Source organism: Ahaetulla prasina, chromosome 6 (assembly GCF_028640845.1).
Source record: "Ahaetulla prasina isolate Xishuangbanna chromosome 6, ASM2864084v1, whole genome shotgun sequence".
In the NCBI taxonomy this organism is placed as follows: Eukaryota; Metazoa; Chordata; class Lepidosauria; order Squamata; family Colubridae; genus Ahaetulla; species Ahaetulla prasina.
In genome coordinates this window covers 15,530,708-15,558,646 of record NC_080544.1, presented here as the reverse complement: position 1 = coordinate 15,558,646, position 27,939 = coordinate 15,530,708, and the positions used below count along the sequence as shown (strand labels likewise).

The window sequence follows — 27,939 nt, the reverse complement described above, 5'->3', positions numbered from 1 at the left end:
CTGGCTCACGGCACGGCAGAGGAACGGGCTGCAGCCTGGGAGCGGGCTGCGGCCGGGGCTTTAGACCGTGTCGTGCCTTTGCGACCTCTGACCCGCGAGATCCCAACCGCCCTTGGTTCTCCGAGGAGCTGAGGGGATGAAACGCCGGAGAAGACGCCTAGAGAGTTCCTGGAGGTCCAGCCGCTCAGAGGCTGATCGGACACTAGTTAGATCCTATACTAGGACCTACCTAGTGGCACTGAGGGAAGCGAGGCGTTGCTACGCCTCCTCCTCATTGCGCCGGCAGATAACCGCCCAGCTGCCCTGTTCGGTGACCCGCTCCCTCCTTCACCAGGGGAGCGGGATGACCCGCTGCAGGGACGTGCTGAGGAGTTTAACGGTTATCTATACGATAAAATCGCTCAGCTGAAGGACGGTCTGGACCAAGATTGCAGCGATTCGGACGAGACGTCTGAGGCGGTCTTGGTGATGTTGTATGGGATGAGTTTGACCCTGTGACTCCGAGGACATGGACAGGTTGCTGGGTAGATTGAATGCCACCACATGTTTATTGGACCTGCGTGCCTCCTGGCTGGTGCTGGCCACTCAGGAGGTGACACGAGGCTGGCTCAGGGATTACGAGTGCTTCCTTGTTGGAGGAGTCTTTCCGGCCGCCTTGAAAGAGGCGGTGGTGAGGCCCTCCTCAAGAAGCCTTCCTGGACCCGGCTGTTTTAGGTAATTATCGTCCAGTCTCCAACCCGCCGCGCGAAGGTTGTAGAGAGTATGGTGGCATATCAGTTCCCCTTCACCTGGAGGAAACTGTCTATCTGGACCTGCTCCAGTCCGGCTTCCGGCCCGGTTACAGCACTGAGACGGCTTTGGTCGCGTTGGTGGATGATCTCTGGAGGGCCAGGGATAGGGGTTATTCCTCTGCCCTGGTCCTATTAGACCTCTCAGCGGCTTTTGATACCATCGACCATGGTATCCTGCTGCGCCGGTTGGGGGGATTGGGAGTGGGAGGCACCGTTTATCGGTGGTTCTCCTCCTATCTCTCCGACCGGTCGCAGACGGTGTTGGCGGGGGGGCAGAGGTCGCCCCCGCGGCGCCTCACTTGTGGGGTGCCGCAGGGGTCGATTCTCTCGCCCCTTCTGTTCAACATCTACATGAAGCCGCTGGGTGAGATCATCAGTGGCTTCGGTGTGAGGTACCAGCTGTACGCTGATGACACCCAGCTGTACTTTTCCACACGGGCCACCCCAATGAAGCTATCGAAGTGCTGTCCCGGTGTCTGGAGGCCGACGGGTCTGGATGGGGAGGAACAGGCTCAGCTCAATCCCTCCAAGGCGGAGTGGCTGTGGATGCCGGCATCCCGGTACAGTCAGCTGAGTCCGCGGCTGACTGTCGGGAGCGAGTCATTGGCCCGATGGAGAGGGTGCGCAATTTGGGCGTTCTCCTGGATGAGCGGCTGTCTTTTGAAGACCATTTGGCCGTCTCCAGGAGAGCTTTCCACCAGGTTCGCCTGGTGCGCCAGTGCGCCTTTCTGACCGGGATGCCTTGTGCACAGTCACTCACGCCCTTGTGGCGTCTCGTCTGGACTACTGCAATGCTCTCTACATGGGGCTCCCCTTGAGGGGCATCCGGAGGCTACAGTTAGTCCAGAATGCAGCTGCGGGTGATTGAGGAGCCCTCGTGGCTCCCAGTGACACCTATCCTGCGCCGCTGCACTGGCTACCTGTGGCCTTCGGGTGCGCTTCAAGGTGTTGGTGAATGTCTTTAAAGCGCTCCATGGCATAGGGCCGGGATACTTACGGGACCGCCTGCTGCTACCGAATACCTCTCACCGACCGTGCGCTCTCACAGAGGGGCTCCTCAGGGTGCCATCGGCGCGACAGTGTCGTCTGGCGACACCCAGGAAGGGCCTTCTCTGTGGGGCTCCCGCCCTCTGGAGCGAACTCCCCAGGACTTCGTCAACTTCCGGACCTCGAACCTTTCGCCGCGAGCTTAAAACCTATTTATTCATCTGCGCTGGACTGGGGTAGTGTTTTAATGGGTTTTAATGGGTTTTTAGTTCCAAATTTTAATTTTGGCCAATTTTAATAAGTTTTTTAATTGTATTTTTAATTTGTATTTATAGTATTGTATTTTTATTTGGCTGTGAACCGCCCTGAGTCCTTCGGGAGAAGGGCGGTATACAAATGTAAATAATAAATAAATAAATAAATAAAACCAATAGTGGCAAGGTTTTTTTTAAATATAATTCATTTGAGTGAACACATTAATGAATAAATGTGAATTGTATTTAATGTGTGAACCAGAGGTGGGTTTCAGCAGGTTCTGACCAGTTCTGGAGAACCGGTAGTGAAAATTTTGAGTTGTTCAGAGAACCGGTAGTAAAAATTCTGACTGGCCCCGCCCCCATCTATTCTCTGCCTCCCGAGTCCCAGCTGATTGGGAGGAAATGGGGATTTTGCAGTAACCTTCCCCTGGATTGGGGTGGGAATGGAGATTTTACAGTATCCTTCCCCTGCCACGCCCACCAAGCTACACCCACCAAGCCATGCCACGCCCACCAAGCCACACCCATGGAACCGGTAGCAAAAAAAATTGAAACCCACCACTGGTATGAACCCATAATACGTATCAAAATAAAAGTACTGTTATTATGAGAAATTTCCTGATGGTGAGAACAATTCATCTGTTGGTGGAAGGCAAAGGGAATAAACCACTCAAGAATATATGCTGTTTTAGAGAGGGATAAGGGCACTATTAGAATACATTGTATATTTTTTAGCTGTTATAGAAGAAGAAATATAAGGGGGGGGGGAATTGTCTTCGAGTGGGGGTGCACTGTATTATTTTAATTTTTTTCTTTTTATGTATTTAGATGTGCATGCATATGTTCGTATTGTTTGCATTACTTGTATTTAAAATGAAATTAAAAATTAAAACAAAAAAACAAAGTCCCTTCCAACTCTGTTATACTATGATGACGATGAACTTGCTTTTTACCCATATACAAATTAAAATATTATTATTATTATTAGGGCCTTCTCTGTGGGGGCTCCCACCCTTTGGAACGAACTACCCCCCGGACTCCGTCAGCTTCCGGACCTTCGGACCTTCCGCCGCGGGCTTAAAACACACTTATTTAATTGTGCAGGACTGAGCTAGATTTTAAATTTATGGGTTTTAATTGGGTTTTATTTGTATTAACTTGTATTGTTTTATTTGTATGTTTTAATTAACGGGCTTTTTGAATAAGTTTTTTAATTGTTTTTATACTGTATTTATGTGTTTTTAAGTGCCTGTAAACCGCCCTGAGTCCTTCGGGAGATAGGGCGGTATATAAATATGATTAAATTAATAAATAAATAAAATTATTATTATTATTATTATTATTATTATTATTATTATTATTATTATTATTATTATTATTATTATTATTATTATTATTATTATTATCTTTGTTTCTTTCCACTGAAAACTTGTTAAAATGACTTTCTGTGCTGCATTTTAAAACAGTTATACGGGAGGCCCCCTTCATTTTAAACCAGAACTGAAGAGTTTTTAAAAATGCTATTGAGCCCAAATCAAAAATGAATCCAAAACTTTCATCCCTTGCTGCTTGTTCCAGGGTAATAATGTCTCTGCACATAGGAATTCTTTTGCTGTTAACATTTGAATTTATCCCGTGGCTGACTGACAGACTGAATGGGCTTTGCTATTAACTACATGGCCTATGGAGACATCCAGTGTTCAAAAACAGCAGTGTCCGTCCTTGGAACTTACTAGTTGGAGACAATTATGCTACAGTGCAAAAGGGTACTATTCATATTAAATGAACTTTTTAGTCACATTCCCCATCTGCCTCACTCTGTGTGTGTTTGTGTGGGCACTCGCTCGCGAAATGGAGCCTTCCACCACTACCTTCAACCAAAAACTGTCTACCATTGACCTCACCCCATTCCTAAGAGGTCTGTAAGGGGCATGCATAAGAGCACAAACGTGCCTACCGTTCCTGTCCTATTGTTTCCTTTCGTTATATCCAATTAATATAGTTATTACATACTCATATATATGCTTATATATTGTATAATTATGTCATGCTTATGCTTATATATACTGTTTGACTAAATAAATAAATAAATAAATAAATAAATAAATAAATAAATAAATAAATAAATAAATAATAAAATAAAATAAAATAAAATAAAAAATAAAAAAAATACCCATAGCAACCTACCACTGAGATAGAGAGAGAGAGAGAGAGAGAGAGAGAGAGAGAGAGAGACAGACAGACAGACAGACAGACAGACAGACAGACAGATATAGATGATATAGATATAGATATAGATAGATAGTGGTAGAGATAGAGATAATGATATAATGATAGAGATAGAGTTAGAGATATAGATAGATAGATAGACAGATAGATAGATAGACAGATAGATAGACAGACAGATAGATAGATAGATAGATAGATAGATAGATAGATAGATAGATAGATATGATATAGATAGATATAGATAATGATAGAGATATAGATAGATAGATAGATAGATAGATAGATAGATAGATAGATAGATAGATAGATAGATAGACAGATAGACAGATAGATAGATATGATATAGATAGATATAGATAATGATAGAGATATAGATAGATAGATAGATAGATAGATAGATAGATAGATATGATAGAGATTTAGAGACAGAGATAGATAATGATAGAGATAGAGATACAGAGATATAGATATAGATAGATAATGATAGAGATATAGAGATAGAGATATATAGAGATAGAGATAGATAATGATAGATAGAGATAGAGATAGAGAGATATAGGTATAGGTATACAAAGAGATAGATATATATAGAGAGATAGATAGATAGATAGATAGATAGATAGATAGATAGATAGATAGATAGATAGATAGATAGATAGATAGATACACACACACATCTCTCTCTCTCCCTCCCTCCCTCCCTCCCTCTCGCTCCACAAAGAATCATTAATTCCAAGAATATGGAATTGAAGGGGCACCACAACAATTGGATCGAATTTTGACAGGTAAAGAAGAAAAAATTATAACAAAAGCATATAACTATTTGTTAGAGGTAGAAATGGTGAAATAGTGAAAGGTCCAATGATCGCATGGGCACAAAATATAGGCCGTAATATAAAATTAGAGGAATGGGAAAAATTATGGAGCCAAAATTATAAATTAACATTGTCAACCGCATACAAAGAAAATCAGTACAAAATGTTTTACAGGTTGCATTTAACACCGGCGAGATTGGCAAAAATGTATGCAAATATGACACCGGAGTGCTGGAAGTGTAAGTACCAAGATGGGACATTTTATCACATGTGGTGGCAATGCCCCAAAGCAAAAAAAAATATTGGGAACAGATAAGGGATGGCTGCAGGAGATAACAGGAGAACAAATTGAATTCAAAGCTGAATTATTTTGAATGATTAACCGAAAGATCTAGAAGCAACTCCAATACATTATTCTACACATAGTAACAGTAGCGAGAATTGTCTAGGCGCAATGTTAGAACTTAGAAAATACACCAGCCAATGAGATGATTATATACAAGGTATTAGAATGTGCTGAGATGTAGGAAGAAATGAAGGGCAAGGAAGAAATGGATTTTATGAGGTGTGAGATAAGTGGTATAACTGGTGAGAACAGAGAAATAACAATGTGTAGGAATAAATGTAAATACCTGTAAGAGACACATGACACAGTACTGTTGAAAAATGTTTATTGTTATGTAATTTGAAAATAAAAAATAAAATGGGGGGAAGAAAAAGAATCATGTAATTACAGTATTCCTGGAAGATACAGTTTCCTTTTGAGAAGTTGTTCCAGTCTGGCTATTTTACTGCTCAACAACCCTTCCTCCTTAGAATATCTCCTCTTAGATTTAGATGCAGTCTGCTTTAATAACAGAATAAAAGAGTTGGAAGGGACTTTGGCATCTTCTAGTCCAACACCTTGGTCAATCAAGGGACCCTATACCATTCTAAATGGCTGCCCATGCTTTTCTTAAAAAGCACCAGCGATGGTACACCTGCAATTTCGGGAGGAAAAGGTGTTCCACTGATTAATTGTTCTCATTGTCAGGAAGTTTCTCCTTAGTTCCAGCTTGAATCTCTTTCGGATTAGCTTCCACCCTTTGCTTCTTGTCCTGCCCTCAAGTACTTTGGAGAATAAATGGATCCCATCTTCTCTATGAGAGCCCCTCAAATATTGTAAGACTGCTATTATGCCATCCCTACTCCTTCTCTTCCTTAGACTAGACATACCCGGTTCCTGCAACTGTTCATTGTGTGTTTAACCTCCAGCCACCTAATCATCTTTGTTGCTCTTCTCTGCACTCTAGAGTCTCAACATAGTTTTTGTATCATAGTGACCAAACCTGGATGCTGTATTCCAAATGTGGTCTTACCAAAGTAGTATAAAGCAGTACCAATACCTTGATAGTATCACTCTGTTGATGCAGCATAGGTTTACGCTGGCTTTTTTTTTTTTTTTGGCGGATGAAGCACATTGTTGGCTCATATTTATGTGATTGTCCACTAGGACTCCAAGATCCCTCTCACAGTTACTATTGTTGAGTCAGGTGTCAGCCCTGGAAGCCATCCTTTTCGTTGGATCTTCAGACCTGCCACATTTACTGCTGTGGGAAATTGGAAGGGGGGATTGTACGGAGTCTGGGTGATACGTAGTCATAACATTCCTTTCTCAGAAAGTCAAGGACATCTTGCCCTGCACCTGGACGGCTGGAACTGGAAGGCCTGTCCAGTTGGGACTGTCGTGTGATTGGAGCACATGATGGACTTGTGGGTATTGGGCAGGGACTTAAACTTTCCTTTGGGTGGAGAAACTCTGGAAGTTTCATTTTGGATATGCCAATATGATACCACTAATAAAATACAGCTTTGAGGAAATTCAAGCCTCAGAGTTTCTTTTCGTTGGGGGTGCTACTTGTAACCCTGACATTAGTAGTAACTCAACCAGGTGTGGGATTCTACCGGTTTGGACCGGTTCAGGCAAACTGGTAGTTCTGACGATCAGCTGGGAGCGAATCGGTTCACCCCAACGTTTAGATGGGCCCACCTGCCTGCCTAAAGCTATTTTCCTACCTTTATCTTCTCAGCTGATTTGCACGGCAGAGCAGACTGCCGCATTTCAGCTGTGTTTCTCCTCTGAAGAAACACGGAAGTGAAGACTCCCTCAAACTGCGCATGCACATGGAGTGCACAATCATCAAACTGGTTGTTAAACCAGGAGGATCCCACCACTGATTGCAACTGTTACTAGTTGAGTAGAATATTATATCTATTCTATCCCCTCATCTAGATGATTTTTGAAGATGCTGAAGAATATTGGCCCCAAAACCAAACCTTGTGGTACCTCATTGCATGATTCCCTCCATGTAGATGTAGTTCCACTCAGGATCACCCACTGAGTACAGTTGGTCAGCCAAATGCGAATCAATCTGATGGTGGCACTGTCTACTCTATCCCATATTGTTCTATCCTACCAAGAAGCAGGTTGTGGTCTACTCTGTCAAATGCCTTGCCAAAGTACAAGTATATTATGTCCACAGCATTTCGCTGATCCACTAATTTAGTTATTTTATGAATTCAAAGTATCGTGCAGTCAGCCATTTTTCCTTAGAAAGCTTATGCCTTCTACCTAAGATGATGAAAAACGGGTTACAAGAGCAGGATTTTAGCTTGAATCTGAAGCACATAATTAAGAAATAATAATAATAATAATAATAATAATAATAATAATAATAATAATAATAATAATAATAATAATAATAATAATAATAATAATAATAATAATAATAATAATAATAATAATTTAATTTGTATACCGCCCTTCTCCAGAAGGACTCAGGGCGGTTTACAACCAAAATAAAAATACAGCAATACATACAATATTAAAAACACACATTAAAAAACTTATTAAATTTGGCCTAATATTAAAATACAAATAACACTAAAAATTAATAAAAATTAAAACCCCATAAAATCAGCTAAAAATTAAAATTAAAATTCAAGCCAGTACAGCAAGACGAAACAAATAAGTTTTAAGTAATTAATGATCTTGAATGAGTTCAAAAGCTACTGCATTCAAGTACAGTAGAACGACCATAGTTCGTTCCATAACTTTGGTCGCCACCCAATTTGGTCATGACCCAATTCTAATTTTGGAAATTTGGCGCTTACACAAAAAAAAAATGGTGCGGAAGGGGAAATTGGCCACGAAAAAAAAAAGTGAATTTTTTGGCCAGAACCCGATTTGGTCAGAAGCGTTCGTGACCAGAGGTTCTACTGTACCAAAAGAATTAGTTCATGCTATGGCTGGACATCCTACTATCATCTTATGTAATCCTAATTTAAAGTGCAAGGTAATTGGAAAACAGATGTTATTTCTACCTTTAAGAAAAGAGAAGAGGACGACCTGGGAAAACAAGAAATCAGTTGACGGATTCCTTAGAGGATTGTGGACGAAATCAAATATATTGATCTGTAAGCATCTTAAAAACAATACAGTAAACTACAGCTAGTCCTCACTTACTGACTATTCTGTTTAGGCAACTGTTCAAAGTTATGACAGCACTGAAAAAGTAATTACGATTGGTGCTTGCACGTTCAACCATGGCAGTTATCATTTGATAAAGATTTGGATGCTTTACAGCCAGTGAGTAAATACACCCATTGCAACATTCCAAAGTCATGTGATCACAGTTGTGAACTTCACAATCAGCTTCTGACAAAGTCAATAGAGAAGCTAGCGGTAAAATTGTCAAAGTCAGGTATCCCACTTAATGACTGTAAACTTATTGGTTTTATACCAGGGGTCTCCAACCTTGGTAACTTTAACCTGGGGGACTTCAACTCCCAGAATTCCCCAGCCTGCTTTCAATTCTGGGAGTTGAAGTCCACAAGTCTTCAAGTTGCCAAGGTTGGAGACCCCCGGTCTACATGTTCCTATCCAATTGTTACAGTTCAACGATCTTGTGAATTTTGAGGCTCTCAACGTTCTGAATTAACCGACTGGACCCAAAAGACAGGAAATACTATTACATGATGGTGGATAATGAATAGGAACCGAAAATGCAAGCATGCCCTTTGAATGGGGACTGCTGAAGTTTATCATCTAGCCTTGCCTGAATAAAAATTGTTTTGAAATCCATTCAGAACCTGCAACTGGTGCAAAGTGCAGTAGCAAGCACCATCTTTGGAACCCTCATAGTACACCCCCTCAAAATTCACTCGCTACCAGTCTGCTTTGGAGTGCAATTCAAGGTGTTGGTTACGACCAGCGGTGGGTTTCATATATCCTTACCACTGGTGCACCACGTACACACGCTCACTTCACGCGCACCTTCCGCGCATGCGCCCGGCCTCGAAAACGTGGCTAAATAGGACGGCATTATGCTGGGGGGTGGGTGGGCAAGCCCACCCGCAGTCAGTCGCCGCTACCAGTTCACCTGAACTGGTACGAAACGGCTGAATACTATCTCTGGTTATGACCTTTAACGCCCTTAATAGCATAGGTCCAGGCTACATGAATCATCTCATCCCACGAAGATTAGCCCATCCTACTCAGCCTGGCAGAGGCACTATTGTGGATCCTGTTGTTCCAAGAACTCTGTCAAGATTCAAGAGTCTTCTCTGCCACAGCACCCACCCTTTAGAACCGTGATGGCGAACCTTTGACGTGCCCACGTGCCGGCCTGCGTGCCGGAAGTGGCATGTGAAACTATCCTGCGAGGCATGTGTGGCCCTGCTGGACTTTGTGTGTGTGGGAGCGCCAACACCCGGAAGAGCAGCGGTCCATCGCACATGTGCGAGCCGGCACCCAAACACCCGGATACCGGCATGGAAGTGCGCCCGACGAACCGCTGGCCATCGCGCATGTGCGCAATGTCAACCCAGAAGGCCGGGTGCCAGCTGTGCATGTGTGATAATGCCGCTCTTCTGGGTTTCGCCGCTCCCATGCACGCGATGGCCAGCTGACCGGCGCGCATGTAATCACAGGAACGTGGAATAGGAGCCAGCGAGAGCGCACACTCTTCGTGGGATAGTTTCACATACCGCTTCCGGCATGCATGCCATAGGTTCGCCGAAACTGCTTTAGAACATCCTGCTTTCCAGGATAAGATCTGCCCCCAACATCCTAACCTTCAATAGCAGCCTAAAAGACCTGGCTCTGCAAATTGGCCTGAGGATCTAATTGGAAAGATCTACTCTGCAGGTGGTTACTTAGATTGACAGCAGATTCCACTTCTCCTGCCCCAAACTCTGCTCCCCACTTGCCCATGTACTTTTAACTAGTCATATTGATGTATTTTCTTGGTTTACTTTTTCTTGGTTGTTTTATGGTTCTATTGTTTTATTTTATGGTTCTATTATTTTACTTTAGCTTTGTTTAAACTTACTTTTTATTTCTTCATTTGTTATTGTTATAAGCTGCCGAGAGTAGCCTTGCGTCGAGCTGGCAAATAAATTTAATAATAACTACAGCAAAAAAACACCTTCAAATGTAGACAAAATACACTAAATCAGATTTATTAGCCAAGTATAATGGAATAAATTATAATTGTAGCTCTGGCTCTGCCAGCAGAGGATCTGTAATAGCATTGCATTTTACTGGGACTGTTCATTTCTACCAACAACACAACTTCATTACACATTTTTTTTTAATTTCCAAGGGATATTTTCTATTTCATAATGAATTCTCCTAAGCAACAAGATGAATCTGTACTGTATTTACATTTCATTTAAACATTTTTTTTAATCATATCTTAAATTTCATGGTTCAATTCAGTTTTTCAAATATTATTGATAAGAGTGGGAAAAATAGAAGTCTTTAGAATCTCACCCCCCTCAAAAAAAATCTAACATACTCCAACTTGTCAAATTTCACTTTCATGAATTGTATCCATGATCACCAACCTGAGACTTACAACAGCAAAGAAGGTAACATTAAGCGACATCATGTGTGTAATTTAGCAAGCTACAACTAACTGACAAAAAGTCCTTCTTTATTGCGTAGTATATCCTTAAAGAAAGTGTGCAGTTCTTCTTTAATAGTTCTACTTTTATAGAACTTCTATAATACCCATTAAATAAGAAGCAGCATAGTCTCTACATTGAGTCAGATAATGCAGGTTTGAGGCAATGACATACATGTATTCTATTAGTTCCCAATTTTTTGAGAATTGAAATACATATTATTTTCTGCACAGTGTTTTAAATTGGAAGCACACCTCATGCATGTTTGAATTACACAATTGTACACCACAGTACTGACTTTATGCCTCTTGCTAAGGGGAGAGAAATGACATTTGCTTTTAATTGACAGATTCAGTTACTCTTCTGATTTTACGAATTTCCTAAGAATAATATAGGGATAAATCAGCCATCTTAACATACACTATTTCAGTGGTGAAATCCAAATTATTTTACTACCGGTTCTGTGGGCGTGGCTTGGTGGGTGTGGTGTGGTGTGGCTTGGTGGGCGTGGCAGGGGAAGGATACTGCAAAATCTCCATTCTATCACCACTCCTGGGGGAAGGATATTGAAAAATCTCCATTCCCACCCCACTCTGGGGCCAACCAGAGCTGGTATTTGCCAGTTCTCCGAACTGCTCAAAATTTCCGCTACTGGTTCTCCAGAATCTGTCAGAACCTGCTGGATTTCACCCCTGGACTATATACATACTTTGAGACTTATTATAATGAACCTTTTATGGTTACAATCCACAAAATTGGTGATATTTTACTGAGAAACAGGTTCATTTAAAAGGAGAATGTTAAAAATAAAAAGAGGGATGTAACATAGATCAGTATTAAGCCAGACAAGAAAAGCAAGCTACACTGAATTATTTGACTTAGCCCTGTGAATTCTCAAGGAAGTACTTGATTTGCTAGTTATTGGCTAAGAAGTGAGACATTAAACTTTTTACTTATCTAAGATATTAGGATTTCCTTAGTTTATATATACAATCTTTAAAACCTATCTTCTGCATTCAGAAGACCAATAATTGCTAACAGAGTACTTTTGCTGATCTACAAGCCCTTGTGTATAATTTAACCATATTCATGTAAATTACTGTGAAATATGCTTTCTTTCAGACGTGAACTTTCCAATGGTTTTTCAGCTATTTGAATATTAGTTATAGTAACTTCTTCTATACACATAATTACCATCTTCGTCTTTTAGAAGAGACAATTTTGTGGATGTCAGCATTATAATCTGTTCTGTAATTCTGACCATGTTTAGGCTCAGAAATTAAGCAAGACTATGCAAAAGATTTTGAATTGAACTGTCTTGACACAGCAGACTCACACATGGAACATAACTGTATTTATGTTGAAACACTTCCAAATTACTCAGATTAGGTGCTTCTCATTCAAGGCAAGGTGCTTCGTAGTTGGAACATGTTGTGCATGAGGAACAGTTCAATTTGAAATGTTTTGCACAGTTCTACTACCAAAACTGAGTCTGATTATACTTGGATCCAGTGGTGGGTTTCACAAATTCTTACCACTGGTCCGCCGCGCATGCGCATGCTCGCTTCACACAAGCGTGCCTCTTCTGCACATGTGCCTAACCTTCCGCACATGCGCCAGACCTCGTAAACATGGCTAAATAGGATGGCATTACGCCAGGATGGGTGGGCGGGCCCACCTGCAGTTGCCGCTATTGGCTCACCCGAACCGGTACAAACTGGCTGAATACCACTTCTGGTTGGATCACCAGGGAATATTAGACTATAGTCAAAATGTCCCAAAAGACAATGGCAATCCACCTCAATACTTATGTATTAAAACTGCATGGCTGTGTCCACACAATCACCAAGACTTCAAGCTTGATTTAAAAGTTGTCTTTCCTTTAACCCTAAAAAGAACTACAAAACTAAAAAAATAATAGCAACTCTAAATAGATGCAGTATTTCTCAAGCATTCAGTTCAAAACAGAAAAATTATAGTGTTGTCCATCTCTTGTGGCCTCCAAGGAGCTTTTTAATCTTCCCACAGCATTTCCACACTTGATTTGTCGATGTGAAAAAGTCACTGGATAACAGATTCAACAATGCCATTGCTTGGAGCTACTTTACAGTTCAAATCAATCTCTAAAATATCTTTAATAATAGACAGGTAGAGCAATCAATGAGTAGCAGCAATAATGGAAGCTGGAAATTATGCTTTTCATGCAAATGCAGAGTTTGTTTGTTTTTTTCAACACAAACTTCCACACGAGGAATTAATGGCTCAAAACAGGCCCAGTTCAATAATGAAAAAGATGAAATCTTAGACTTTTAAACTTGTTGTGGGATTACCCAGAGACAATTCCCAGCATCTTCTTTTCATTAGATCTGAAGGTTAATAAATGGGGCAAAGCCCACTACGTCCTGTAAGAGAACTAGGGCACGCTGAAAGGGAGGTTCAACATCCAATTCCACTCCGCGACTACGTAATACGCTCAGGCTGGATTCCGCAACATCGTGACAATGCTTCACCTTCAAGGCACGAAGCTTAGGGCAGTACTCTGCCAAGGTCCTATCAAGAGAGAACACACAAAACATCAAGATCACGGTCATCCGCCAGGAACTACTCTAATTGAAAATGAATAGTATTACACTTTGAGAGCAATGAAGTTGAATCGTTTGTCTGTAATGTACCTCGTAGCGATGTTATAAAGCTGAACGATTTTCAAAGATAATTTATTACAGAAGGAAAATTTAAGTCTGCATTCCCTTTCCCAACAGCTTTTTATCTGCTTTAAGCATTCCCAAGCCTTATAGTCCTACAAAGTATATGGAGTTGCACTATATACAAAAGCTCCCAGGATACTTTATGCCTTTTTACTGAAAATCATACGTAATCCATTCTTTAGAAGGGTAGACCACTTTGTGGGAATATGCCTCAATGTCAAATATACCGTATTTTTCAGACTAGAAGACGCACTTTTTTGTCTCCCAAAAGGGGGTGAAAATGTCTGTGCGTCTTATAGACCAAATATTGCTGAAGCCCCGCCCACCCACCGGCCATTTTTGGGCCTCTGCACGACCTGTTTTTGGGCCTTTTCAGGCCCATTTTCGAGGCTTTTTTTGGCCCATTTTCAAGACTTTTTTTGGCCAGTTTTCAAGCCTTTTTTTTTGCCCACCCCCCACAAAAAAAGGTAACTTCATATTGGAAAAACAAATCTGACACAGAATTTAAATAATTTATGAATATTAATTCTGCATACCTATCACATCTAAAGTTTGGACTATTCTTAATGTAGGATTTTAAAAATAGGTCTTACCTGTCATGTCATAAGTATAGATTTTTTTAATTTGATAGAAACCTTGATTTTAATCACTATTCTTAATACAAAGTACACTTTTATGAATTACTTATCATTGATTTGATTTTCGTATTAATTAAGACTATTTTTCTCTAGTATGCAAATATCCTTTAGGTATAAGTTTGGTATAGAAATAAGGCATACTCCTGGACTTCCTGTTTGGCACCGTAGGTGATGGCGGTGATCTTTACGATCACCAACCTCTGGATTATGTGGAATCACTAGGACAGCTTAAATCTGCTGTCCAGCGGTTCGAAAAACCCCTTCTTCGGGAGAAGAAGAAGTGGTGAGCTGAGGGCAGAGGTAGAACTTCCCTAAAGCCCCTGAGAAAAAAGGGGTTTGAAGGGTTAAGTTCCCTCCAGCAACCCAAAGTGCTCCAGATCCGAGGATTTTTCTGCTTTGGCGGAACCAATCACCACGACCAAACGCCGAGATTTATTTTGGACAATAAAGGATTATACCGGACAGAACGAAAGTGGGAGAACTTTATGCAAGTAGCCAAGCCAATTCCCCATTACTTTGTAACAAGCTTGAAAATAGCAAGAAAATGGAGGCGAATTGTTAACAAGCTAACGAGTGGAAAGCGAAAGTGATACTTTTAGTCCTTGCCTTGGCTGCTGGTAAATTGCATGTTATTTGCTACTTTAACTCTTTAACTCTTTGCTGCCTGCTGATAGAATCTAGGGGAGATTTTTAAATATTGCTTTAAAAGACTGTGTTTCTCAGAGGTTAAGAAGATTTAAAGTGAATATTAAGTTGGAAATAAATAAATAAATAATTTTATAGAAGATGGCAACCAAACAATTAAAGTCTACTGTAACAAAGGGCTCTGGAATTTCATCAGCTGGTGCCTCTCCAGCTCATACAGCAGAGACTAGAACATTGAACTTAGAGGCGGTACAAGAGAACTTAAAAGACTTTATGCAAGAAAAATTTAAAGTAATAACTGATGAGATGTCTGAAATGAAAGAGCAGATATTAGAAATTCAAGTGAGAAATAAAGAAGTTAAAGAAGGATTTGTAATTGCAGTACAAAGTTTGGCAACAAATGTGATTTTATTAGAAGAGGAAGTTGAAGAAATTAAGCAACATAATTCAAAATTAGAAAATAAAATGGATGACTTTCAAAGTAAAATGGAAAAAACAGATGATGAAATAGTTTTGATACAATATAGAAATATGGAATTTGCTCTAAGAATCCGTGGCTTGAAAGAAAATAAAGAAGAGAATTTAAGGGAAATTTTTTCTGAAGTATTTGCTGAGATATTAGCAGCTCGTCCAGCAGATGTGGCTTATCAAATTGATAAAATATATCGTGTGAATTCTTGGATAGCAAGGCAAAAAAAGTTGCCAAGGGATGTTGTTATTTATTTTACAAATAGAACAGTGAGAAATCAGATTCTGCAAGCCTCATATAAGGGGGAGAAGATTCAGGTTGCTGGTCAAGATATTTTAATATTAAAGGAAATTCCACCAAAAATGTTAAGGGTTAGGAAGGAATTTGCCTTCCTGGTGAATGAACTTAAAAAACGTCAGATTGAATATAGATGGGATATTCCAACTGGTATAATAGTATATTATGCAGGGAAAGTATATCGTCTCAATACAGTTGGAAAAGCAAGAGAATTTTATGTTGAGGCATTAAAAGTTGGAAGTCTTCCTCCATTGGAAGCTAGAAGAAGGGAGACTGAAGTGAAGGAAAGAGAAGTGAAGCAGGTTCAAGAACAGATTGTGATGGAAGAAGATTTATTACAAGTGTTGGAAATACCTACGACGGGTTCAGACTCAAAAGAACAAAGGCTGACAAGAGCTGCTGCTAAACGCAAGGAACAAGAGATGAAGGCACAACAACTGGCAACTACTACAACGGAAACAGTGGGAGGAGCAAGGCCTAAAGCAAAATGTGATCTGTGGCTAGTGTTCCAAAAGTTTCCTTTGGCCGATAATGGCAATTAAACTATTATCTTGGAATGTTAATGGTTTGAATTCACCGCAGAAGAGAAGGAAAGTATTTCATTATTTGAAACAATTTAAAAATGACATTACCTGTTTACAAGAAACACATATTAGATCTTTAGACCAGAAATATTTGATAAACTCAAAACTGGGAGTACATTTTGTTGCCTCCTCTTTGGAAAAAAAAATGGTTTAGTTATATATATAAAGAAGGATATATCAGCAAAATTAATTGAGGTGGATAAGCAAGGAAGATACATTGCTATTGAACTTTTGTTGGAGGGAAAGAAGGCATTATTAATAGGAGTTTATGCTCCGAATCAACAACAAGAAATTTTTTTCAAGTTTTTACATAAAAGAATAGTATTTTGGGATTATAAATCATATATATTAATGGGTGATTGGAATGGTGTGTTGGATACTCAAAAAGACAAAAAAAGTTTAAGGAAGATATCAAGTCGGGCGAAATTACCAAAGGCTTTTTTTGAAATGATGGAGGACTTGGAATTAAGAGATATTTGGAGAGAACATAATACAGAAGAGAGGGATTTTACCTTCTTTTCTGACAGGCACCAATCATTTTCGAGGATTGATTTTATTTTGATTACTAATGATTTGTATTCTAGAGTGAAGAAGACTAAGATTTGTTCAAGAACTCTATCTGATCATAGTCCGGTTTGGATTGAATTTGATCGGGAAAAGGAGGCTAGGAGATCATGGAGGTTGAATGAGAATTTGTTTAAATATGAACAAAATGTAAATGAATGTAAAAAGCAAATGAAAGAATTTTTTATTATGAATATGAAAAAAGAGACATCTATAGAGATGATTTGGGACGCCAGCAAGGCTTATATGAGAGGAAATCTTATACAAATGAATATTAAATACAAAAATAAATTGCAGAAAAAGAAAAAGGAACTGGAAGAGGAAATTAAAAAGAAAGAACAATTATTGATAAATAGCCCAGGAAATAGTAAAATAAAAGAATCAATAAATATATATAAAAAAATATATATTTTACTATATTAATAGTAAAATAAAAGAATCAATAAATATACATCAACATTTTAATATGTTGATGGCAGATCAAGTAGCAATTAATTTACAATATGTAAAACATAATACGTTTAATAATGCCAATAAGCCAGGAAGATGGCTTGCCTATTTAATAAGGAAAAAACAGAAATCAGGAACGATTAATAAAATAGAATATAGGGGTAAGGAAGTTTATCAAAAGGATTAAAAAAGCATTTTTAGAGTATTATAGTAAGTTATATACTAGGGATATGATTGATGATACAGAGATAGAAAGATATTTACAACAACAAAATATTTGTGAGCTTACAGAAAATCAAAGAGAAGAACTGAATCAATTAATTACTTCAGAGGAAATTTTGTTAGCAATTAAGCAACTTAAAATCGGTAAAGCACCAGGTACAGATGGTTTAACAGCTGTTTATTATAAAAATTTACAAAATGAGATGGTTGAACCACTTAAAGAGTTATTTAATAAAATTCAAATGGGAGGAGATGTTCCCCCTTCATGGAGGACAGCCTTTATTTCGTTAATACCGAAGGAAGATCGAGATGGTATTAAAGCAGAGAATTATAGGCCTATATCACTTTTAAATACTGATTACAAGATATTTACCAAGATACTTGCTAATAGATTAATGCCAGTGATGAATCAAATAATTCATAATGATCAGTCAGGATTTATTAAGGGTAGGCAGATGAGATATAATGTGAGGCAAATCGTAAATTTACTTGAATATTTGGAACGAAACAACCAAGTCTCAGCGGCATTCCTTTTTTTGGATACTGAAAAAGCTTTTGATAGATTGGATTGGCAGTTTTTGTTTAAAGTAATAGAAAAAATGCAATTTGGGGATTATTTTATTCATGCAACTAAAGCAATATATCAGAAGCAAACAGCACAAATAATAGTAAATGGTGGGTTAACAGAAACTTTTAAAATTGGGAAAGGGACGAGACAGGGATGTCCCCTGTCCCCATTACTTTTTATTTTAACTTTAGAAATTCTTCTGAATAAAATATGTGGTTCCGATCAAATAAAGGGAATTAGAGTTAAACATCAAGATTACAGATTAAGAGCTTTTGCAGATGACTTGGTTGTTACTGTATCTCAACCAATATACTCAGCTACTGGTTTAAAAGATATAATTGGTCAGTATGGCAAAGTATCTGGATTTAAGGTGAATCAGCAAAAGACAAAGATGATAACTAAAAATATGAATATACAACAAAAAGAAGAGTTAGAAAGAACTACAGGTTTTGAAATTGTTAAAAAGGTTAAATATTTAGGAATATATATTACAGCTTCAAATGTTAAATTATACAAAAATAATTATGAGGTATTGTGGCAGAAGGTATGGAAAGAAATGGAGAGTTGGAAGAAGTTACAACTATCTTTGTTGGGAAGAATAGCGGCTATAAAAATGAATGTTTTGCCCAGGTTTTTATTTTTGTTTCAAATGATACCGGTGCTTAAGAATGATATTAAATTACAGGAATGGCAAAAGGGGATTAATAAATTTGTATGGATGGGCAAAAAACCAAGAATAAAATTAAAAATAATGCAGGATATAAGGGAAAGGGGGGGGTCTTAAAATGCCTAACTTAAAATTGTATTATGAAGCAGTTGTCTTATCATTAATTACTGATTGGATTAATTTAACTGAGGAAAGAGTTTTGAATATAGAAGGTTATGGTTTGTTATATGGGTGGCATGCCTATTTATTGTATGATAAGAAAGTAGATAAAATATTTAAAAATAATATAATTAGAAATGCATTATTGAGGGTCTGGAGGAAATATCAATATAAATTAGATGGAAAGATTCCAATATGGGCAATCCCGAGACACATGATAGAAAATATAAATATATATCAAAAGATGGAGGTAGTTACCTATAAAGAACTTCTTTGTATGGAAAAGGGGGAATTACAATTAAACATCAAGATTACAGATTAAGAGCTTTTGCAGATGACTTGGTTGTTACTGTATCTCAACCAATATACTCAGCTACTGGTTTAAAATATATAATTGGTCAGTATGGCAAAGTATCTGGATTTAAGGTGAATCAGCAAAAGACAAAGATGATAACTAAAAATATGAATATCCAACAAAAGAAGAGTTAGAAAGAACTACAGGTTTTGAAATTGTTAAAAAGGTTAAATATTTAGGAATATATATTACAGCTTCAAATGTTAAATTATACAAAAATAATTATGAGGTATTGTGGCAGAAGGTATGGAAAGAAATGGAGAGTTGGAAGAAGTTACAACTATCTTTGTTGGGAAGAATAGCGGCTATAAAAATGAATGTTTTGCCCAGGTTTTATTTTGTTTCAAATGATACCGGTGCTTAAGAATGATATTAAATTACAGGAATGGCAAAAGGGATTAATAAATTTGTATGGATGGGCAAAAACCAAGAATAAAATTAAAAATAATGCAGGATATAAGGAAAGGGGGTCTTAAAATGCCTAACTTAAAATTGTATTATGAAGCAGTTGTCTTATCATTAATTACTGATTGGATTAATTTAACTGAGGAAAGAGTTTTGAATATAGAAGGTTATGGTTTGTTATATGGGTGGCATGCCTATTTATTGTATGATAAGAAAGTAGATAAAATATTTAAAAATAATATAATTAGAAATGCATTATTGAGGGTCTGGAGGAAATATCAATATAAATTAGATGGAAAGATTCCAATATGGGCAACTCCAAGACACATGATAGAAAATATAAATATATATCAAAAGATGGAGGTAGTTACCTATAAAGAACTTCTTTGTATGGAAAAGGGGGAATTACAATTAAAATCCAGAGAAAAGATGGGGGAAGAAGGGAAAAATTATACATGGTTCCAATATGGACAATTACAAGCTAGATGGAAATTAGATCAAAAAATAGGTGTTAAGCAAACTGAGGATAATTTGTTAAAACAAATGAGAGATCAAGGCCAACAGCATATTAAGAGGTTGTATAATGTATTAGTAGAAATAGACTCAGAGACTGAATTGGTTAAGGATTGTATGATTAAGTGGGCACAAAATTTTCAGCAACCAATAATGTTGGAAACTTGGGAAAGAATTTGGGTGAGGAATGTTAAATTTACACAAGCGCAAAATATGAGAGAAAATTTTTATAAGATGTTTTATAGATGGCATTTAGACCCCAAAAAGTTGTCATGTATGTATCCTAATGTACAGGCTAAATGTTGGAGATGCAATTGTGAAGATGCCACTTATTACCATATATGGTGGACTTGTAAAAAAGTTAAAGCATTTTGGATTAAAGTATGGTGGATCATGCAGAATATTTTGAAAAAGAAGATTAAATTTACCCCGCAGCTCTTTCTACTAGGAATAATTATGGATTGTACAGCTATAGAGACTAAATTGATTTTGAACTTAATAACAGCCGCAAGACTTTTGATTGCTCAATATTGGAAGAAGAATTACCTACAATTGAAGAATGGACACTCAAAGTATCAAATCTGGCAGAAATGGCAAAAATCTCTGCTTACTTGAAAGACTATACACAAGAAAAATATATTTTAGAATGGAAAATGTGGATTGATTATATTCAAAATAAGTATCAGATAAAAAAATATCGAATAGCATATGAGTAAATTTAGGAAATATTTTGTATTAGATATATTTCTGAAGGAGAGGGGAATTGAGAGTGTGATTAAGTGTGGAGTGACTAGAGATTATAATTTAGGAATTATTTTAGATTATGATTGTTAGTTTTGATACCCTGCATTTTGTTCTGGGAAGTCGGGGTGGGGGGGAATTGGGGGGTTGAGGCTAGAGATGGAGTGATGGTTAATGTACAGGGATTATTGAAGATGTATAAATATAATTAATGTAGGGTCGGGTCTGCCCAGTTACCATTTTAGAATGGTGGGGAGGGAGAAAAGAGAGAGTAGGAGGTAGGAAAGAGGAGAAGAGGAAGGAAGAGGGGTAGAAGAGGGAGAAGGAAGGTGTAGGGTGGAGGGAGGAGAGGATGTAGATAAGAGAAGGAGAGGAAGGTTAGGAAAGTAAAAGAAGGTAGAAGAGGGAAGAGTGTTAAAAAGGGGGGTGGTGACTGGGCAAGCCCGACTAATTGTATATAACTGTACATTGAATGAGTTGTTTGACATGATTGTAAAAATAAAACTTGAAAGAATGGAAGAAATAAGGCATACTCCTTAAATTCGTTTAAAATGAGTGCAAACTTCTAATGTAGAAAAATATTTTTAGGACAAGCTGTGCTATATTCCATTCAGCAAATGACAAAGGTTGTTTTTCACCATGATTACCTGTGCCAAAACTTTTCAAGCTCCAACAGGGTCTTATTTTAATATATACTTTTTTATATAATCAGTTTAAAATAAAGTAGGAAACCAATATAAACTAGAGAGCTGGGACTCGGGAGGCAGAAACTAGATGGGGGTGGGGCGAGTCAGAGGTGATATTTACCGATTCTCCAAACTACCCAAAATTTCCGCTACTGGTTCTCCAGAACTGGTCAGAACCTCCTGAATACCACCTCTGGTACCATGTATATAAACTACTGCTAAATACTGGACTAAATACATTATTATTAGTGTTATTGTTGACTCTGGATTTCAATATTCATTTTAATAATAAAATTCCTTTCCTTTGTTTATGTTTGCATGCTTATGTGATGTGCATGGAAGATAGTAATACCTTCTAGCCCCTATAGATTTCTTAAACATTTCTTAAACAAGAATAAGTTTCAGGGGAAAGAGATGCAATATTTCTTTGATTTATAAAATGGATCTTTGAATACCTGTAAACAGGCTAATTCTTCTGTAGCTGGCTAATCTTATTTTATTTCTGTGTCTTTAAGTCAGTGTCGACTCCTGGCACCTGCCTGAACAAGTCCCTATAGTTTTCTTGGCAAGATTTCAGAATTGGTTTGGCTTTGCCTGCTTCTTATGGCTGAGTGTGAATAACTGTTCTAGTAAATGACTACTTTTCTATTCAGAGACTGCTTCCTTGTACTGGCCACCTATCACAACCTAAAACTAAAAAGATCAGGTCTCCTTTTTCATTCAGCCAGGATACCATAACAGTCTACCAGCCTAACCTGCCTCATTGGACTTTTGAGAGGACAAATCTTGCCTGCCATCCTGAAGCCCTTGAAGAAAAAAATGAAATAGAAATGTACTGCAAAAAAAGAACAATATTTTTTGTTCCCACTTATGCACACATTACCTAATGGAGTTGTTCTTCACTCGCAGGCAGCCTGTGAGATCCAAATGCTCTAGGTCAGAACAGGCTTTGGCAATTTCTTCTATGGCCGTATCACCAACATTGGCATTGACAGCCAGCGAAATGGATTTTAATTTGTTGCATCTTTGAGCAAGATAGGAAATGGCTTCATCTTTCAGCTGCCGGCAGGCTGTAAGATCTAGAGATTCAAGCTCTTTGCAGTGGTCGGCGAGGCTCCGCAAGGAAAGTCCATCCACCCATTCGCAATGGGCCAAAGAAAGCTGCCGCAAATTGGGGCAGCCCAAAGAGATGGCCACCAAAGCATGGCGGCTCAGCTGTATGCAGCCGTTCAATTCAATCTGTTGCAGCTGATGGTTTTGACCAATCACAGGAAGCAGTTCCTTGTCAGATAACCAGTCAGAGCAGTTTTGCAAGGCTAGTTGCTGCAGTACTTTATTGTCTTTTAACAAGACACAGAATGCAGATTTTGGGATATGAGGCCCAACCTATTTGTAGGCAAGAAAACAAACCATTATATCCTATACCACGGGTCGGCAACCTTAAACACTCAAAGAGCCACAAAGGTCCTAACCGGAAGCCCCCCATTCAATTCTGAAGCCGACCAGAAGTCCGGTTCCCCCACCATAGAGTCTCCTCCTAGCACAGCATCCTTTTTCCTCTACCATCCTAACCGGAAGCCCTATCAATTGTGGAGCTGACCAGCGACAGGGGGTGGCAGCAGAGGGATGAAAGAGCCACATGCGGCTCCAGAGCCACAGGTTGCTGACCCCTATCCTATGCTATATGTCTTTTGAACTCCTAGTATAACAATGTAAGAAAAAAAGGAATAAACCAAAATCATCTCAGCATTACCAAACTATGTCAAAGATATTGTTAAATAAAGAAAAGACTGTAACTTTAGAAAATAGAACAAAAAAAATGAAACAAGTGTTATCCAGACTTTATCAATGATAAATTGAGTCATATAAGTTCTACGAGTATGTCATAGTTCTATGAATAGAGATGTCTAACCTCTATTCAGGTTAAGTTCTATGAGTATGTCATAGTTCTATGAACAGAGATGTCTAACATCTATTCAGTTTAAGATATAGCTTATTTTCAACTTATGTTTCAACTATGTTTCAACTCAAACTGCCCAAGGAGCTGCTGAGACAGTTCTACAGAGGAATTATTGAGTCTGTCAACTGCACCTCTACAACAAGACAGACACAGACTTCATAGGATAATGAGAAATGCAGAAAAAACAATTGCTACCAACCTGCCTTCCATTGAGGATCTGTATACTGCACGCGTCAAAAAGAGGGTTGTGAAAATATTTACAGATCCCTTGCATGATGGACATAAACTGTTTCAACTCCTTCCCTCAAAACGACGCTATAGAGCACTACAGACCAGAACAACTAGACGCAAGAACAGTTTTTCTTGCATGCCATCACTCTGCTAAACAATTAATTTCCTCAACGCTGTCAAACTATTCATTAAGTCTGCACTACTATTAATCTTCTCACCATTCCTATCACTCATCTCCTCCCACTTATGACTATATGACTGTAACTTGTTGCTGTATCCTTACGATTTATATTGATTGTTTCTTATTATGATTTGATTGCTTATTTGTACCCTATGACTATTATTAAGTGTTGTACCTTATGATTCTTAACGAATGTATTTTTTCTTTTTATGTATACTAAGAGCATATGCACCAAAGACATTCCTTATGTGTCCAATCACGCTTGGCCAATAAAGAATTCTATCTATCTATCTGTCTGTCTGTCTGTCTTATCTATCATCTATCTCAGTGATTCCCAAAGTGTGAGCCGCGGCTCCCCAGGGAGCCGCGCTATCGTCATGGGGGCGCCGCGGAATATCTGTGCCCGCTGGGTCTGGCGCTGATGCGCCATTTCTGGGGCGTCTGGTGCGCATGCGCAGTTGCAGGTCGGATTTCCGGGGGAGCCGCGGGCGAAAAAGATTGGGAACCTCTGATCTATCTATCTAAAAAATTCAACAGAAACCAAAGACCGTCTGATTTATTTTTCTTAACAAAATCACTTACTTTTGCATCTGTGTTTTTATTTGTCTAATAAAATCACTACTGAAATTTTAAAAGGCTTAGCAACCGGAGATGTTAATTCAGTCAATAAATTATATCCAATTTGGTTTTTCCTTTCTGACATCAATCTGAAAACACCCCCTTTGCCATCTGAGAATTGCTATAATTCAACCTCTAACCTTATGCTCTCTACAGAGATCTGTAATAATGAGAGGACTTTTTAAAAAATTTCTAATACCTGACTAGAATCAAAACAGCGCAGGTTGGTAAGATAAAGCTGGATTAGATTCCGGAAACACTTGCTGACTCTTTGCAGGCTCAAGAGCTGTCTCAGAGGGAGATGCGAAAGAATATGAGGGAATAAGATGTCTTCCCAAGGCAAATCCAATAAATGTTTCCTGGAATAAAAGGAAAAAAAAAAAAGGCAAGCAAGAAAGCTGTTTACACCAAGCAACCTAGAACTAAGGAGAAATTTCCTGACAGAACAATTAACCAGTGGAACAACTTGCCTCCAGAAGTTATGAGTGCTCCAACACTGGAAATTTTTAAGATGATGTTGGAAAACCATTTGTCTGAAGTGGTGAAGGGTTTCCTGCCTAAGCAGGGGGTTGGACTAGAAGACCTCCAAGGTTCCTTCCAACTGTTTTTCTATTCCTATTTCTATTCTAATTCTTATTCTATTCTATTTCTTATTCTATTTTATTCCTTCTTCTATTTTTTATTCTATATCTTATTCTATTCTATTCTATTCCTTCTTCTACTTTTTCTTCTATTCCTTCTTCTATTTCTTATTCTATTCTACTCCTTCTTCTATTCCTAGTTCTATTCTAGTTCTATTCTATTCTATTCTATTCCTTCATCTATTCCTTCTTCTATTCCTTCTTCTATTTTTTATTCTATATCTTATTCTATTCTATTCTATTCCTTCTTCTACTTTTTCTTCTATTCCTTCTTCTATTTCTTATTCTATTCTACTCCTTCTTCTATTCCTAGTTCTATTCTAGTTCTATTCTATTTCTATTCTATTCCTTCATCTATTCCTTCTTCTATTCCTTCTTCTATTTTTATTCTATTCTATTCTATTATTCCATTCCATTCATTCCATTTATTCTATGCTACATTTTCTATTCTATTCTATTCTATTCCATTTATTCTATTCCACATTTTCTATTCTATTCTATTCCATTTATTCTATTCCACATTTTCTATTCTATTCTATTCTATTCCATTCCATTCCATTCATTCCATTCTATTTATTCTATTCCACATATTCTGTTCTATTCTATTCCATTCATTCCATTCCATTTATTCTATGCCACATTTTCTATTCTATTCTATTCTATTCTATTCTATTCTATTCTATTCTATTCTATTCTATTCTTCTGTTCTATTCTATTCCACATTATCTATTCTATTCTATTCTATTCCATTCATTCCATTTATTCTATGCCACATTTTCTATTCTATTCTATTCTATTCTATTCTATTCTATTCTATTCTATTCTATTCTTCTGTTCTATTCTATTCCATTTATTCTATTCCACATTTTCTATTCCATTCCATTCCATTCCACATATTCTGTTCTGTTCTATTCTACTCTATTCTCTATATCCTATATCCTTTTCTCTTCGCTTCCACAGAGCAGAGGTCATATTCTGCTTTCAAAATGCCAGGAAAGCCCTTTTGATCTTTTAGCCCCGAAAACCAGGCAATCCATTCCCAGCATGCAAGTCCGCTCGCTCGGTTAACGCTCATTCTTCCCTCCCCCATTCCCCCCCCCCACCTTCTTTATTTATTTATTTATTTTGTGCATCAAGCATTAAATCCCGCAGGGCAGAAGGCGGCAAAATGCCCTCCAGCCCGCCCCGCAGAGCCCTTCTTCCCCTTCCCCAAATCCACGCACTCTGCGCTTCCATCCACGGCGGGGCAGGGATTCAACCGAGGCGGTCCTTCCTCGGGCGCCGACGGCGCGGAAGCCAGGCCGCAGAAAGAAACCTGGGAACCGCCGTTGGGCGCAGAGACTCCACACAACGACATCGCCGCCGCCGCCCTCAAGCCAACCTCCCGCCCTTCCCGACTAGCCCTTCGCCAACCTCGGCGGTGCCGAAAGAGCGGCCATCCTCCGACACCAGCCGCCGCCGCCGCCACACCTTCCGCGGAAATTACGTTCGTCCGACAAACGGAAACGGGGAACGAGCAGAAAATGGTAGAGATAATAAAAGGCTGAGGGGGAAACGGTGAAAAATGGAGGCGAGAGACGCTCCCGGCGAAGTGTGTGGAAACCGTTTTTGGGGAGCTTTTAAAGGAAAACAACAACAATAACAACCTGCAGAATTGGCGTTAAACTCGTTCAAAGAGTTGAGCTTTGGATCTGAGGCGACGCGATGCCAGCCCGGCGGACGGGAAGGAAAGCAAAACGGTTTGGCCGGCAGTCCGGTTTAAAAAAGAAGGGCGGACGGCGCTTCTGGGGTGAGGGATAAAAGGACCGGCTTTGGAGTCGCCAAAACAAACAGGATCGAAGAACTGTGGAATGAAGCCAAAAAATACGAATAAAATGGAGCCTTGGAAACAAACGTGTTTTGCTAGTTTTATTTACCTGGAATCCGCTCGAAACCACCACCAAATATTAAATTTCTTTGCCAGCACAGAACACTATTAATCGTTTCATAGTTCCCATCACCAATCTCTTTCCACTTATGACTGTATGACTATAACTTGTTGCTTGCAATCCTTATGGTTTATACTGATATATTGATCATCAATTGTGTTGTAAATGTTGTACCTTGATGAACGTATCTTTTCTTTTATGTACACTGAGAGCATATGCACCAAGACAAATTCCTTGTGTGTCCAATCACACTTGGCCAATAACAAATTCTATTCTATTCTATTCTATTCTATTCTATTCTATTCTATTCTATTCTATTCTATCTATCTATCTATCTATCTATCTATCATCTATCTATCTATCCATCCATCCATATCTATCTATCCATCTCTATCTATCTCTCTCATCTATCTATCCATTCATATCTATCTATCTATCTATCTATCTATCTATCTATCTATCTATCTATCATCTATCACACAGTATACACACATGTATACTGCACTAGTAAAAAAGGGGGGGCTGTGACCCCTCTACAGACCCCTCACATCCTGGACATAAATTGTTTCAACTTCTACCCTCAAAACGACACTATAGGGCACTGCACACCAGAACAACTAGACACAAGGACAGTTTTTCCCCCCAATGTCAACATTCTGCTTAAAAATAATTCCTATAACACTG

General features: G+C 38.6%; 1 protein-coding gene across 3 annotated transcripts; it reads right to left on the bottom strand.

Moving 5' to 3' along the window:
* Positions 1–10,565: 10,565 nt before the first annotated feature.
* FBXL15 (F-box and leucine rich repeat protein 15) lies at positions 10,566–27,200 on the bottom strand. Of its 3 annotated transcripts, none has more exons than XM_058188681.1 (4): positions 26,741–27,200; positions 24,886–25,045; positions 22,580–23,082; positions 10,566–13,578 (listed from the first exon to the last, which is right to left on the bottom strand). In XM_058188681.1, the coding sequence occupies exons 1-4, from the start codon at positions 26,764–26,766 to the stop codon at positions 13,389–13,391; spliced, it is 879 nt and encodes a 292-aa protein (XP_058044664.1). In that variant the 5' UTR covers positions 26,767–27,200; the 3' UTR covers positions 10,566–13,388. The 3 variants fall into 3 exon arrangements, with proteins under 3 accessions (XP_058044664.1, XP_058044662.1, XP_058044663.1); XM_058188679.1 differs by lacking the exon at positions 26,741–27,200 and adding an exon at positions 26,551–26,734; XM_058188680.1 differs by lacking the exon at positions 26,741–27,200 and adding an exon at positions 25,157–25,499.
* Positions 27,201–27,939: the final 739 nt, after the last annotated feature.